Genomic DNA, 14,554 nt, shown 5'->3' with positions numbered 1-14,554 from the left:
GAGTAAGATAATGAATAAGTTGCATTTTCAGCCCCATTTCGTATGGACAGATAGGAGCTTTTCTCAGTGATATTATATTTTTGTCTTATCTCTCTCTCTATGTATACTCATCAATGGGTTCTTACTCCTCAAACTACTACTCATCATAAAACAATTAACGGTGTGGCCCATTAGCTCAAACTTTAACTTGATCTTCAATACATGTGCATAACAAGTATTGAGTGCAAATGGATCAAAATGATTATGACTATAATCATCTCTGCTGATAGTGTTGTGAATCCTTAATCAAATACAATTGATCAAATAGCTTAAGAATAATCTTATAGAACTTTAGACAGAGAAAATTAAAAAACAGAGGTGAGAAGAAGAAGAGAATTTGAATGAAATAGCCACTTTCTTTATTGCTGAATATCAATCCACAATACAATCTTGAAAGCCTTCTATATCAGTTTGTTTACAAGATTACAGAGCTAATACAATGTAAATTGTCATTAAAAATAACCTGTACAATGTAATGTCTATTTATAGACAATTATACTTAACTAACATTACTAAGAAGAGTAAAACAGTTAAGTTGTTAGTGAGTGCAATGAACAGGTCAGCATAGCTGACCGAACCAATTCCTACAGATAGCATTAGTAATTTTTAGAATAACCAGATACTGCAACATGTAGCAGCTTAAACTTTTCCTATATAGTAGTTCCTAGATGTTGCAATAGATCATTTCAATTATCAAGTGTAATTGCTCTGATGCATGGGCATATGTTATTTGCAGTGCATATAAGTAGACTATTATGGATTTAATAAAAAGAAACCCATTATAATTCATATACATCTTGACCACTACAGTTGCATCACACCTTATATAGTCAGCTGCTAAAACCAAACTAAATCACACCTTTATAGTTCAGCAGAATATTCATCCATAGAAGAGAATCATCTGAGAGTCAAAGTAGAGTCCAAGCCTCACTATATTTAGGCACAAAGGAAAGAAAGAGAAAAGCTGATAGTCACGATAGAATTAGAAATTTATATTAGAAAATAGAATCAAAATTATGATCTAGAAACATAAGCATGAAGGAAACTGTCTGTCTATAACTGTGTACAAAAACCATTATCCCTTCTAATAGTACAAAGACTAGAACCAATATATAAAATGGTTCTGAACTAAACCGAGCATCTTGCTCTTTAAGAAACTTGTCTCCAAGCATCCGAGCAAGATTCAAGCCTGAAGAAGAGGCAAAAAGTGACTACTTCTTTATTTAAGATTATGGTAGTCCAAAAACAAAAAAATGAAGTTTAAGTACCGCATAATTGTGTTTCCCCATCTCTCAGTGGCTCTCCTCTTTCTTCCATTCTCAGTCTTTCAGTATGAATAACTACTCTATGGTCCTCCGTCATCTTAATCGGTTTCCCATTAGCACTGCTACAATTAAACATATTCAGTATAAATTATCATGTTGCTGGTATAAATTACAATGCAGGTACTTCTATAATTATATTTGGACCACATCTAATAAGTATTAAACAATAATAATTTTACATAGATATATTTAAGGAAGACAAAAATAACATGATACGTGAAAGTAGTTACTAAACTGTATTAAAACATCATAAGTTCATTGTCATGATCATGTATGCGTTAATGTGTTTCATCAATTGCTTAAGTTTATTATGAGTTTGTGATTTATTTGAATTTCATTGCTGGTTGGGTTGGTTCATGATATTTTAATTTTACAGAGATATATTTAAGGAAGACAAAAATAACATGATACGTACTTCATAACACATGTTGAGTCCCCCACATTTGCACCATCAGTCCATACCAAAAGCACTGTTGCAGTACAACCCTGAGTAAAACTAGTTATATTAGCACAAACTATAGCATTATCAACATTCATCACTACACAAAATTATCAAAAAGATATCAAGTGGATATATGAATACACCATATATGTAATAATATATATATATTTTTTCCTGATTTTCTTGCTTGCTGTGCACATTTATAGGGGCGGTGACTTTCTTTTTAGATATATTTTGTACACACCAAAACAAGAGTTTCAAATAATAATAACAATACTAAAACGTATACATACATATGTATATGCTGCTAACATTGTCTTATCTTCTTCACTGTTTTTCAAATAATAATAATAATGCAATACAGTTTTATGAGATTAGTGAATAGTAGTTTGAGTAGACAATTATTAAAAAAATTAAATCAGAGCTCGGGTTGATTGTCTAAAAATTTGGATTTGTGAAATGTTTTATTCAATATCTATGTGTCTTTGAGTGAAGCCCAATTAGTTGTGTTTCTTTTGGTTTGTGTGAATGAAGTTTGTTTTTTCTTTATAGTGGCTATAGTTTAGGTATTTATTAAGATCTATTTAATATTTTATATTTTATTAACTAAAAATACCCAACTATTGTCGAAGCCATGTGAGTGCCATGGCCATTTTAATCTCTTGGGGATAAATATTCCCCTGTATTGGTTCTGTTTATAGGCTTATTTTTTTATGTCGTAAATTTACTTATGAATCTGTGAGCACCAATAATTTTTGTGTTGTAGATTGTATGGTTAACCTCATCTCTTTCTTGGCAGGTACCTCTCTATTATGATGGGATTGGGGGCATACGTTTGTCATTAAAACTTTCCGACTCTAGCCAAACACCTATAGAGGTATGGATTAGTTTGAGTTGTAGTATCAATTATAGTTGTTATTTCACTAATATCTACATTAAAATCAATGGCTCCAAATGCAAAATATTAGATTGGATTGGATCTGGAGAAATTGTTGCAGAAGGTTATTTTATTTCAAGTGACCCAAAGGATGAGGTTCACCATGTTCCTCTTGGGCCTAATGCTATGAAAGTGGGGATAGATCTTGTGAGAAAGAATGATGCATTTCTGTGGAGGCCTTCAACAATTATTTCTACTATAGAAGATGCTATAGGTAGTATAATTGCATGGCCAGCTGATAAAGTTATAATTAGGTAATTAACTTTTTTTATGTACTCTTTTAGTTTACTATAACTTTAAGTTGAAGCATTAATTATTTAAATTTTGTTGTAGCTAAGCAAATGGACTCACAAAAAAGACAAGTGCACAAAGGATGATGAATTGAAGGATGGAGCAAGTTTCGTTTACTTTTGTGTATCTTGTAATGTTTCTATTTTTTATTTTTGAAGTAAAAATTGTTCAAGATTATAAAACTTTATTATGTTATGCTTTCAAACTTAAGTTAGAATTAAGATCTCATGAAGTAGACACATTCATGGTTTGAATTAGTTATTATTTAATGTAATACTTATGGTTTATCAATCTATTGAGAATTACATTTTATGATTAATTTTGATTTTTTTTTATCAAAATACAATAATGAAAATCTTTTAATTAAAAAAAAACCATATAAGTATACTTATCAAAATAAAATTTAAAATTTTATTACTATATGTTATGATTTAAAAACATATTATAAGCGTAAAAAATCGTTATGGTTTATATAATATAACAAACTAAAAATGTTATCAAAATAATCAAATGTAACAGTTGAAAAGTGTTATGAAAAAAGTATAAGATTAAACTTCAAATTTATAACCAAAAACTCTATCTAAATGTTATTATTTGAATATTATAGCACCTAAAAATGTGTTATTGAATAGTTTAAGATAACACCGAACATAACATTCAAATACTGTTATAGAAAACACTGGACTTTTAATAACAGGGGCTATGTTAGCATTTTCAGAAGTGTTATCAATAGTCCCGGTTAGCAGTTTTTAAGTGTTATGAATACTGTTTTTTCTTGTAGTGTAATCTTTTATCCATTTGTATGTGAATTAGTATATGTATATATGCATGATCTTGGCTAGTATTAATAAATTTTTAAAACATCGCATTCTGCTGCGTATTCTAATTTTCATATTTAATACCAATAATTGGTACGAGAGCAGTCTACATATATATATATTAAATGTTGTTTGAGTTTCTTGCATTTTTTATATGTATGTTGTGTAACGACAAAACATACAAGACCAAAAACATGCGAAAATTTAAAATTTTACTTTAAATCATTGTACTGAAAATCCATATAAAAAAAACTTTTAAGAAACGACTGTGTGCGCACACTTTTAGTTTGGAAAACGAAATTACAACTACTCTTCCACATAGTTATTGCAAAATAAATATCATAAAAGAAATAACAAGTTCCCAACATTTTCTTTTCAAATGGTGTTACATCAAAATCCTCCCAGGGGCCACATGTACATATCTGGAAGCAGACTCCGAAGATCACTACTCCTATTTGCTTTTGCACTTACCTACAACATGAAACAGCTAGGTAAGCGAAAATTCTTAGTAAGAAAAGCCATACAACACACTAAACCCAATAATGGGTCAACCAAAGGTAGATATCGCTACTGGTCATTAGGGTATTGGATAAGTTTCAACCCTACCATACAATTCTCAATAATAGCTATAACAGAAAATCAAGCACATTGGTTGCGCCCAACAACAAATTTTCATACATATCATAACAACCTGCACTCAGAAAATCTCAGACATTCAAGATATATAACTGTATCAAAAAAAAAAATACTTTGGTTGTTTCTAACCAAGATATATACAACCAAGTTCACACATAACACAATAACCTGCACTCAGAAAATTACCAGAGCATTCAAGATATATAACACATATCATAACTAATCAATAGATTAACAGGAAGGGATCCGGGCCTCCACTCAATTCTAGCATTTATGTGCTGGCTCCAACCCAGACTATATTTTTACCATGTCCTGGCTCCAACCCATAATATATTACCATTGTCCTGGCTCCAACCTAGACTATATACTTTTACCACGTCTTGGCTCCAACTCGGACTATATTTTTAACATATCCGAGCTCCGACCCGGACTTTAGCTTACCGTGTCCTGGCTCCAACCCGACCCTACCATTTAGCCACGGAATGCAAAAGCATTGCAAGAGTAGGCATTAAGCATACCCTGGTCTTAATGATGCAAACAAAACTAGTGTAATCTACTACTACAAGCACACACTAGTATATTCATGTTGTAGCCAAGAAAGAGAAAGGCTAACTTACTTGGAGTCCTTAGTTCCCAGCTGGATCTTTAACAATGCTATTCGTTTTCCCATTTTTGCGGTTATTGTAATTAATATAGTGTACTCGGATTAAACTAAGGCATATTCTTATAGCTAATATTCCACGATAGCTACATGAAATAAATTCTCAGAGACTCTATACTATCTTTAGAAACTATGGCATATTCTACTCAACTCATATCTTTAGAAAAATACCAACTTGCCATCCTCTTACGAAAGTTTACTGATTTCTATCATTTACCAAAATACCACTTTTTGACCCTTTACAAATAATATATGAAAAAGTTACCCCTTTCTCTTAAAGGTTCTACGAAACTTAAACTCCTTTTTTTTACCATTTTTATCCATAACCTAGGATATCATTTTATGTTATTTTTTAAAAAGAAGGGCAATTGGGCCCTTAGCTGATAAAATGGTAAAAATCAAATTTTAAATTAACTCAAGTTGATTTGGATTGGTTAAATCTCCAAATCCTTAGTTATCTTTGCAAAGAATTATTTCTTTTCATTTCAAAAACTTTAATGTCATTATATGTTTTAAAGAGATAAAGTCTTGTTTTTAAGCTTTTGCCCTAAAATGAGTTTTTAAACCAAAACCCTTAAATTATTGTTCATATATTCTGTGTCATAAGGATGGGAACTAGGCGAAAGTCGCTTGTCAAAACTTGTTTTAGGTTAGGGGAACTAACCTCCCAAAAATAATTTTTCGTTAAGGTTCAAAATTACTACTTTTCCGATTTTAGGGAAAAATTAGAAAAATTATTTCTCATAAATCGTGACACATTTTTCTCCAAAATTTTACAGGGGTCTTGATACACATATTAACTAATTTCTTTCAAAAATCCATAAATTTTTGGATGGCAAAACTCATTCACATAATTAAAGCAATCTGGGCATTGCCTGCTGCCTTGAAGTTTTTCCCAGATTTTAAGGTACTTTGGAAATTTATTTCTCTTACACCGTAGCCCAGTTATTTCAAAAAATTTACAAAGATAATTATACTTGTCTAGATTAGCTCCCTTAAAAATTTCATAATTTTTGGAGAAACAGAACCCATCAAGATATTTAAACTTGGGAAGGGATTGCAGCCCAGAAGTTTTGTGTTTAGATTTTAGGGAAAATTTTCAATTATATCTCTTATACCATAACACATTTTCCTATAAAATTTTACAGTGACCCTTATAAATATTTAAACTAACACCCTACCAAATTTAATACCTTTTTGATTAGTAAAATCCATTCAAACGTCAAAAAATATGGGCAATGCATGCTGCCCACAATTTTCCAGATTTGCATCACAATGCCAAACCGTACATAACTTGGGTTTAAAAGTACATTTTAACGTTTTTCCAAAGCTCATAATCAAGTACTAATAAAAAAATATGTAACTACACAAATTATTTTCACAAACAGAGCCAATAGAATGTGATCTAACCCATTGGAATCCATACCACAAAATTTTGGTAGCATTTTTTTTCATAGACTTAACAACAACAAGCATTTCTAGCATAACCCTAGCCACATGCATGCATGCAAATCATAAAATCACACAATCTCAACCTTAATCATAAAATTAGCTCCAAAACCATTATAATAACTATACAACCAGATCTACAAATATTAACACAAAACTCAAAGAATAACCATAGATTTATACCTTTTGATAGTTCTAGCTTGGAGATGTCTTTTCCTTAGCTTCTCAAAACTCCCCCTTGTGCTCTACACTCTCAAACTGATCCCCAAAGAGTTAGGGTAGAAAGACTTAGATGAGAAACAAAACATGCAAACTACCAAGACCTCTTACCTTGCTTTTACTTGATCACTAAAGAGCTCACCCTTTGAGATCCAACTAGTACAAGCTTCCCTTGAACCCTAGAACACAAGATCAATGTCATGCATGGATATTAGATCACATGCATGCATAATACACCCTTAGTGTTTTAGTTTTGAAGAAGAAAATGGAAGGGAAGATGAATGGGGTTTCGAAACTTACTCTACAAAAATGTTCTCTTGAGCTTCTCCCTTCTTTAATGGGGGATGAGTGTGCTTAGCTTATGGAGAGAAAAGATTGCATCAATGGAGGGGTAGAGGGATTTAGGGTTTCGGGTTTGGGAGAGAGAATGGAAGAGAGAGTGTTTTCTTCAAAGAAAAGAATTTTGTGAGAAAATGATTAAAATTGTAAGAGAAAAAAATGATTATGGTTTAACTTGTGAGTGGGGTAAGGCCTTTACTGTTCCCCTAGGGTAGGTCTTGTAGGCTCTTGAGAGCCCTAGGGCATAGCCTTGCCACCCACCACACTCTCTCTCCTCCCTTAGAAAAGACCTTTATGCCCTTGCTCATTTTTACCTCTCCCCTTAGACACTCAAGAGCCCTTTGATAATTTTATTTATCAAAAATTCCCTAAAATTCCTTAAATTTTTACCCTATATATTGTAAATATCTCCAAGCTTAATTAATTAAATTACATGTGACCAAAAAATAAAATTTTTCACATATCACATAAGTTTTGTACTTTTATCAAATTAAGCGAAATGCCCTTAAAGGCCCGAGTAAGAAATTCTCACTCTTAAGCTCGATTGATTGGAATTCAAACCTCAATAAATTTTTCATAAATTTATTGGCTCGACTATAAAGTCTCAGGTTCCAGACAAAATTAATATTTTTATGCCATAGTATTTCCTATTTTATTAAATCCAAGATTTTTCTCTTATTAGGGTTTACTCCTTGGTCTGAGACCAATCTTTCTTTGCATAAAGCTAGATCTTTTACCAGATCATCACAGCAGCTATAAAAATTCACGATTCATCACAAATTCATATAATATCATTTATCAAAATAATATTCCACATAATTCTTCACTGGCTCCAACCGGCTATTAGCGTGTGTTCAAAACACGGGACGTTACAATACCTACAATTTATAAAAGTTTCGTCCACCGAACCTCAAAAAAGATGGGGATACCGCTCCTGCATCTTGGCTTCCATCTCCCAGGTCGCCTCTTCATTGTCGTGGTTACATCACTGCACCTTTACCAAAGGTATTGTTTTGTTTCTTAACACCTTGTTCTTCCGATCCATAATTACGACCGGTTTTTCCTCATAACCTGACTGGGCGTCTATGCTAAGTTCATCCTAACTTAGCACATGTGTAATGCCCAAAATTTTTCTAATAAGGTTTAGAACCTTGATTAGGAGGCCGGGAGGGCCATAACTGATTTATTATGGTATTTAATGGTTATATGCATGTTTACGTGAATTATATTATTATATGATGGTAAATGCATGCATATGGGAGTATTTTTAATTATAAGGGTATTTTGGTAATTTGGTCACTATGGGCGTAATTGTGTATTTTGGGTGGATGGTTATGATTAATTAATATGGCCATCTTATAAGGTGGATTGGTTCGAGCTATTCGGCGTGAGACAATCATGGAATGTAAGTGTTCGGTCTAGTCATAACGGGTTAAGGTTCGGGGCTCGGGGTGAGTCTCGGGGTCATTTTGATGATTAGAGCATTACCGGGAATAAAAGGGTAATGGGATATGATTTATTGGTATTTGAGAATGTTGTGAATAATGGGAATTGGAGAGTGTTAATTATAATTAACGAGATAGGCGGGAAAGGACGGTTTTACCCTCGGAAGTCTTTAGAGTGATTTAATTGGCCTAGGGGCATTATGGTCTTTTGACCTTAAGGATTTGTATCAGCCTTTGGGAGTGTTTAGAAGGCTGTAGAAGTGTAAAAATAGAGCCCTTATCTCCTTCTCACCCGTGCATCATCTCCTCTTCTTACCTTTGGAGGTTTTTGGTCCCAAATTGAAGAAGCAAGCTAGGGAGTCAAGGCTTGGGGATTATAGTTTGAGTCCAGCCATTGGAAAGGATTTAAATCAGCTTAAGGTAAGGTATTGAACCTGAGTTTGAGCCATACTTTGTTTTTCACTTATTTTTCAGCTTATGTTTGTGTTGAGGATATTTTGGATTAGTGGAGGTTTTGATTGATGTTTACTTTGGGTTATGATGAGGGTGAGTTGTAGATGATGTTTGGTGGTTGAATTGGGTGTTAGGTTGAGGTTTAGGACAGGTTTCAAGGGATGGTTTCAAGGGAAAACGCAGGGGAAGTCGAGCTGGTGCATGCTAGGTTTTTGGCTGGTCTGGGTTAAGCATCGCGGCATGGCTGTGGTGCGCTGCGGCCCTTGGCGTGTGACAGAGAGGGCTGCCTCTGTTTGAGGGGCGCGCCGCGGCGCAGCTGGGGAGGGCCGCAGCCCTTAGTGGCTTTTTGGCCAGAAATGTGGTTTTAGCTTGGGGATTCAAGCCTTAGGCCTCGAGGTCGAACCTACTACTCGGTTGAGTAGTGTTTGATGTCCCGGAGGCTAGATATTGGTTTGGGAACTTATGTTGATCATTTTTATTATGGTATCCTATATTTGGTTATGACTAGGTGACTGCTAAAGGACTAAGGGTTGATCATTCTCAAGGGTCGTTCTTTTAATCATTCTAGCTTGACTTTGAGGTAAGAAAACTGCACCCTGTGTATATGTGACATGCATGGCTATTTTTGATGCATGTTGGTTGATTATTGAGTATGACATGCATGGCTGTTCTTGATGCATGTTGGTTGATTATTGGGTATGACATGCATGGCTATTCTTGATGCATGTTGGTTGACTATTGAACGTGACATGCATGGCTATTATTGGTGCATGTTGGATTGTTGAATATAATGCATATGATGCATGAGAAACATGTGATTAGGACATGCTTTGAGTACTGATTATGATACTGTTCAGAGCTTGTGCCTCTGGGTTTGTGCATGGTCCTAATTGCATTAATACTTGTTGAGTAAGCATGTTGAATACCTTGTTTATGGACTGACCCTAAATTCGATGAACATGCATTGAATGGCTCTATGGCATTAATGCTGGACCGACCCTGAAGTCAATGAACATGCATTGAATGGCTCTATTGCATTAATGCTGGACCGACCCTAAAGTCGATGAACATGCATTGAATGGCTCTATGGCATTAATGCTAGACCGACCCTAAAGTCGATGAACATGCATTGAATGGCTCTATGGCATTAATGCTGGACCAACCCTAAAGTCGATGAACTTAAAAGCGCTTGCCTGGTCTAAGACCAGATGTTCATAGCCAGGGCATATGGCTCAGGTGACTGTTTGTCACATGGCTAGGGTACGTTGTCCGTAGTTACGACTCTAGAGTCGGGAGGAAGGTTATGTTGGTGACCATTCACCATGCACCTGTCCTGATTGAACTTATGAAAGGACAACCTACCAGTTAAGCTCTGGTGATCCTATCGTCACATGGCTAAAGGGTGATGTCCCCACATTTGTGACTCTTGTGTCAGTCACCTATTTGTTTGAACTGTTGGTCCTGAATAATCAATACAATTACTGTTGATATTATATCATGTTATATTGTGTTTTATTGCTAGGCTTCGGCTCACGGGTGCTATGTGGTGCAGGTAAAGGCAAAAGGAAGCTGGACCATCCTTGAGTTGGAGAGCTTAGGTGATGACTTGTACATATGCAGCTGCTCGTCCGCCACGGCCGAGGTTTAAAGAGGAACTAGGGTTGAACCCTGTTTTGCCGCTTAGAACGGCCTGTTGTAAATATTTTTCTGTAATAGACTCTGGAACTATATTTTTAGGATCCCAATGTATATATTAAATGTTCTAGTGAAACATTACATCTTAACCAAAAATTTTAATCCCTAAACTGCTAATCATGCTTAGTTACACGATTTTGGCCAAATGACTCGATTAGCGAGTTTAGCACTGTTTACAAGGCACACCGTAACGGTCCCTGGAGTTGGGGCGTTACAACATGAGTGGGGTCATTCACGTACTTCCTTAAGGTTGACACATGGAACACATCGTGAACTCTAGAGAACACGGGCGGAAGGGCTAGTCGATAAGCAGCCTTCCCAATGCGTTCCAAAATTTCAAACGATCGTATTTACCAAGGGCTCAACTTGCCCTTTTTCTCAAACCTCATTGCTCCTCTTAGTGGAGCTATCTATAGCAGTACCTTGTTCCCAACATCAAATTCTAAAGGTCTCCGTCGATGATTGGCATACTTACATTGTCAATCTATGGAGGTCTATAACCTTTGACTAATCGACCTAATATGCTTCGTTGCTTAGTCTACCTTTTCTGATCCAAAGAATTTCCTCTCACCAATCTCATGCCAGTGGATTAGAGATCGACACTTTCTTCGGTATAGTGCCAAATACGGAGCCATTTTTATCGAATCATGATAGCTATTGTTGTAGACGAACTCAATTAATTTAAGTTTTACACTCCACGAACCTTGAAAATCCAGCACGTAAGCTCTCAACATGTATTCCAAGGTCTAAATTGTTCGTTCGCTCTAGCCATCTGTCTATGGGTGAAAGGCAGTACTAAACTTGAGTTTAGTTCCCAATCTCATTTTCATTCTCTACCAAAACACGGAGGTACCCATCACGATCGGACACTATAGAGATGGGAACCCCATGTAATCGCACTATCTCAGCAATGTACAAGTCTGCCAACTTATCTGAACCGTCCATTGTCTTATGGGTAAGAAATGAGCGGATTTTGTCAGTCTATCCACAATAACCCAAATTGCATCGTGCCTTTTCGAAGTGTGTGGTAACCCGGTAACAAAGTCCATGGTGACCATTTCCCATTTCCACTCAGGGATCTCTAGCGGCTGCAAAAACCCTGAGGGTTGTTGATGCTCCCCCTTGGTTTGTTGACACGTCAAGCAGTGTGCCACGTACTCTGCTACATATCTCTTCATTCCTACCCACCAAAAGTATCTTGTGAGATCTTGATACATCTTAGTAGTTCTCGGGTGCATAGCGTAAGGAGTATTATGAGCCTAAAAAAAGATTTGTTTCTTGATTTCCTTATCATCAGGCACACACAATCTACCCTTAAAACCCAACACTCCATCCTCCGAGATGTGAAACTGTGATCACATGTATTTTGTAGTCTCATGCACCAGTCGTTGAATCCACATATATGTGAGTTGTCCCCCTTGGATTTCCTCCATGATTGTTGGTTACACAGATAACTTTTCCAATCTTCCACTACTATCTCCAAATCTAGTTTGGAGATATCGGTTTGTAGTTCTTGGGATATTTTCTTCACCGTCATTACATAAGCCATTGGTTGTTGACTCAATGCTTCTGCTACTTTATTAGCCTTGCCAGGGTGGTATAGTATATCACAATAGTAATCGTTGAAAAATTCTAACCTTCTCTGATGTCTCATGTTTAACTCTTTCTGGGTGAAGAAATATTTCAGCCTCTTGTGATCCATGTATAAGTCGTAAAGGATCCCATAGAGATAGTGTGTCCAAATCTTCAATGCAAACACTATTGTTGCTAGCTCCAAGTCGTGTGTTGGATAGTTTCTCTCATAGTTTTTTAGTTGTCAGGAGGCATACGCGATCACTTTCCCGTGTTGCATTAGGACGGCTCCAATTCCTTGGCTTGATGCATCACTATAAATAGCATATCCCTTGGTACCATTTGGAATAATGAGTACAGGAGCAGTCGTTAATCTGGTCTTTAGCTCTTGAAAACTCTGTTCGTACTTGTCCGTCCACTCAAATTTGACGTTCTTTCGGGTTAGTGCGGTCATAGGTGTAGCTATTTTGGAAAATCCATCAATAAAGCGCCTATAATACCCTGCCAGACCCAAGAAACTACGAACTTCTTGTGCATTCTTCAAAGCCTTCCATTGTTTCACTGCTTCGATTTTGGCTGGATCGACTACAATTATGTCTCCTAACACCATGTGCCCTAGGAAACTCACTTTAGCCAACCCAAATTCACACTTGGAGAATTTTTCATACAATTTTTTCTTGCGTAATCGTTGTAAGATCAGCTCCAAGTGCTTGGCGTGTTCTTCCTAGTTTTGCGAGTATACGAGTATATCGTCTATGAACATGATCACGAATTTTCCCAGATACTCACCCAATACCCTATACATAAGATCCATGAATTTCACGGGTGCATTGGTGAGTCCAAAAGACATCACCACAAACTCATAGTGGCAAGACCAAGTTCAGAATGCGGTCTTGGGGATATTTGATTCCCTGACTTTCAACTGGTGATAGCCGAATCTCAAATCGCTCTACGAGAATACTGATGCTCCCTACAGTTGATCGAATAAATCATTGAGTTTTGGCAATGGGTATTGGTTCTTGATTGTCACTTTGTTGAGTTCGCGATAGTCTATACACATTCTCATGGAGTCGTCTTTCTTTTCACGAATAGTATCGAGGCTCCCCACGGAGAATTACTCAGTCGTATGAAGCTTTTATCTGGGTAATCTTGTAGTTGTACTTGCAGTTCTTTGAGCTCTGCTAGTGCAATCCAGTACAGTGCCTTTGAAATAGGTGCAGTTCTTGGAATTAACTCAATCTCAAACTCGACTTCCTGATTTGGTGGTATCCCTAGAAGTTCCTCAGAAAACACTTCCAGAAATTTTCACACCACTGCTACCTCAGTTGGTTGTAGCTTACCCTCTCTATCCTTGTCTATTACATTCGTCAGGTAGCCGATATATCCATCGTCCAGTAGTTTCCCTGCCTTCAAGGTGGAGATTATAGCAAAATTCTTCTCGCGGGCTATGCCTTGGAACATGAACAGTTCTTCCCCGCGTGGGTTAAAAGTCACCTTTCTTCGTTTTCAATTCACCACCACCCTATATTTGGTAAGCCAACTCCATACCAAAAAAAACACCGTACTCATGTAAATCTAAAACTAGAAAATCCATGGTCAACTCTCGACCTTCTACCCAAACTGGTACTGCTCTAACCAAAGACCGTACCATCATATCGTCCCCCAAAGGTAAGGATACACCACATACATTTTCCATAGGCTTAGGCTTCCTATGTATCTTATCAACATAAGATGCAATAATAAAAGAATGGGATGCACCAGTATCCATCAATACATATGCTGAGTTATTAGCCATAGGAAGCTGACCTGACACCATGTCAGAAGTCCCATGTAACGCCCTAGACAACCAAGACTGTTACACTGTGTGTTTTAAAATAGTGCAAGACCTGCTAATCAAGTCATTTGAACAATAATATGATCCTAAGGTCAATTACCTGGTTAGGTTTAAAAGATTTTGAATATAAACGGTTAATTTTCATTAAAATAGATGTTTAGTACATGGGATCCCAAAAACAGGGTTTAAGAGACAAATTTACAATTCTCCAAAGTTATACACAGCCAGTGACCACTCTAATGGAAAAATACAACTTTTAGGTTCTCTCCCTGTACTTTCCCTCGGTCGTGGCGGATGAGCAACTTACAATGTACACCTCGCCCCCAGAGCTCTCCAACTCATGGTTGATCCAGCTTACCCTTGCCTTTACCTGCACCACGTAGCACCCGTGAGCCAAGG

General features: G+C 36.3%; 1 protein-coding gene across 1 annotated transcript; it reads right to left on the bottom strand.

Moving 5' to 3' along the window:
• Positions 1 to 12,565: 12,565 nt before the first annotated feature.
• Positions 12,566 to 13,782, bottom strand: LOC133819038 (uncharacterized mitochondrial protein AtMg00860-like). Its single transcript, XM_062252182.1, has 3 exons — positions 13,662 to 13,782; positions 13,483 to 13,592; positions 12,566 to 13,045 (listed from the first exon to the last, which is right to left on the bottom strand). Exons 1-3 carry the CDS (start codon positions 13,780 to 13,782, stop codon positions 12,566 to 12,568), a joined length of 711 nt encoding a protein of 236 aa, XP_062108166.1.
• Between the last annotated feature and the right edge of the window lie 772 nt (positions 13,783 to 14,554).

Source organism: Humulus lupulus, chromosome 1, assembly GCF_963169125.1.
Source record: "Humulus lupulus chromosome 1, drHumLupu1.1, whole genome shotgun sequence".
In the NCBI taxonomy this organism is placed as follows: Eukaryota; Viridiplantae; Streptophyta; class Magnoliopsida; order Rosales; family Cannabaceae; genus Humulus; species Humulus lupulus.
This window is presented reverse-complemented; position numbering and strand designations above follow the sequence as displayed.

Bases quoted from the DNA above. Each gene is read 5' to 3' on its own strand.
- LOC133819038 (XM_062252182.1), bottom strand. From the start codon at position 13,782: ATGTTCCAAGGCATAGCCCGCGAGAAGAATTTTGCTATAATCTCCACC. The intron at 13,593-13,661 runs GTAAGCTACAAC...AGGAACTTCTAG, and splicing joins AATAGACAAGGATAGAGAGG to GGATACCACCAAATCAGGAA. The intron at 13,046-13,482 runs GTACAACTACAA...TCGCAAAACTAG, and splicing joins CAGAGCTCAAAGAACTGCAA to GAAGAACACGCCAAGCACTT.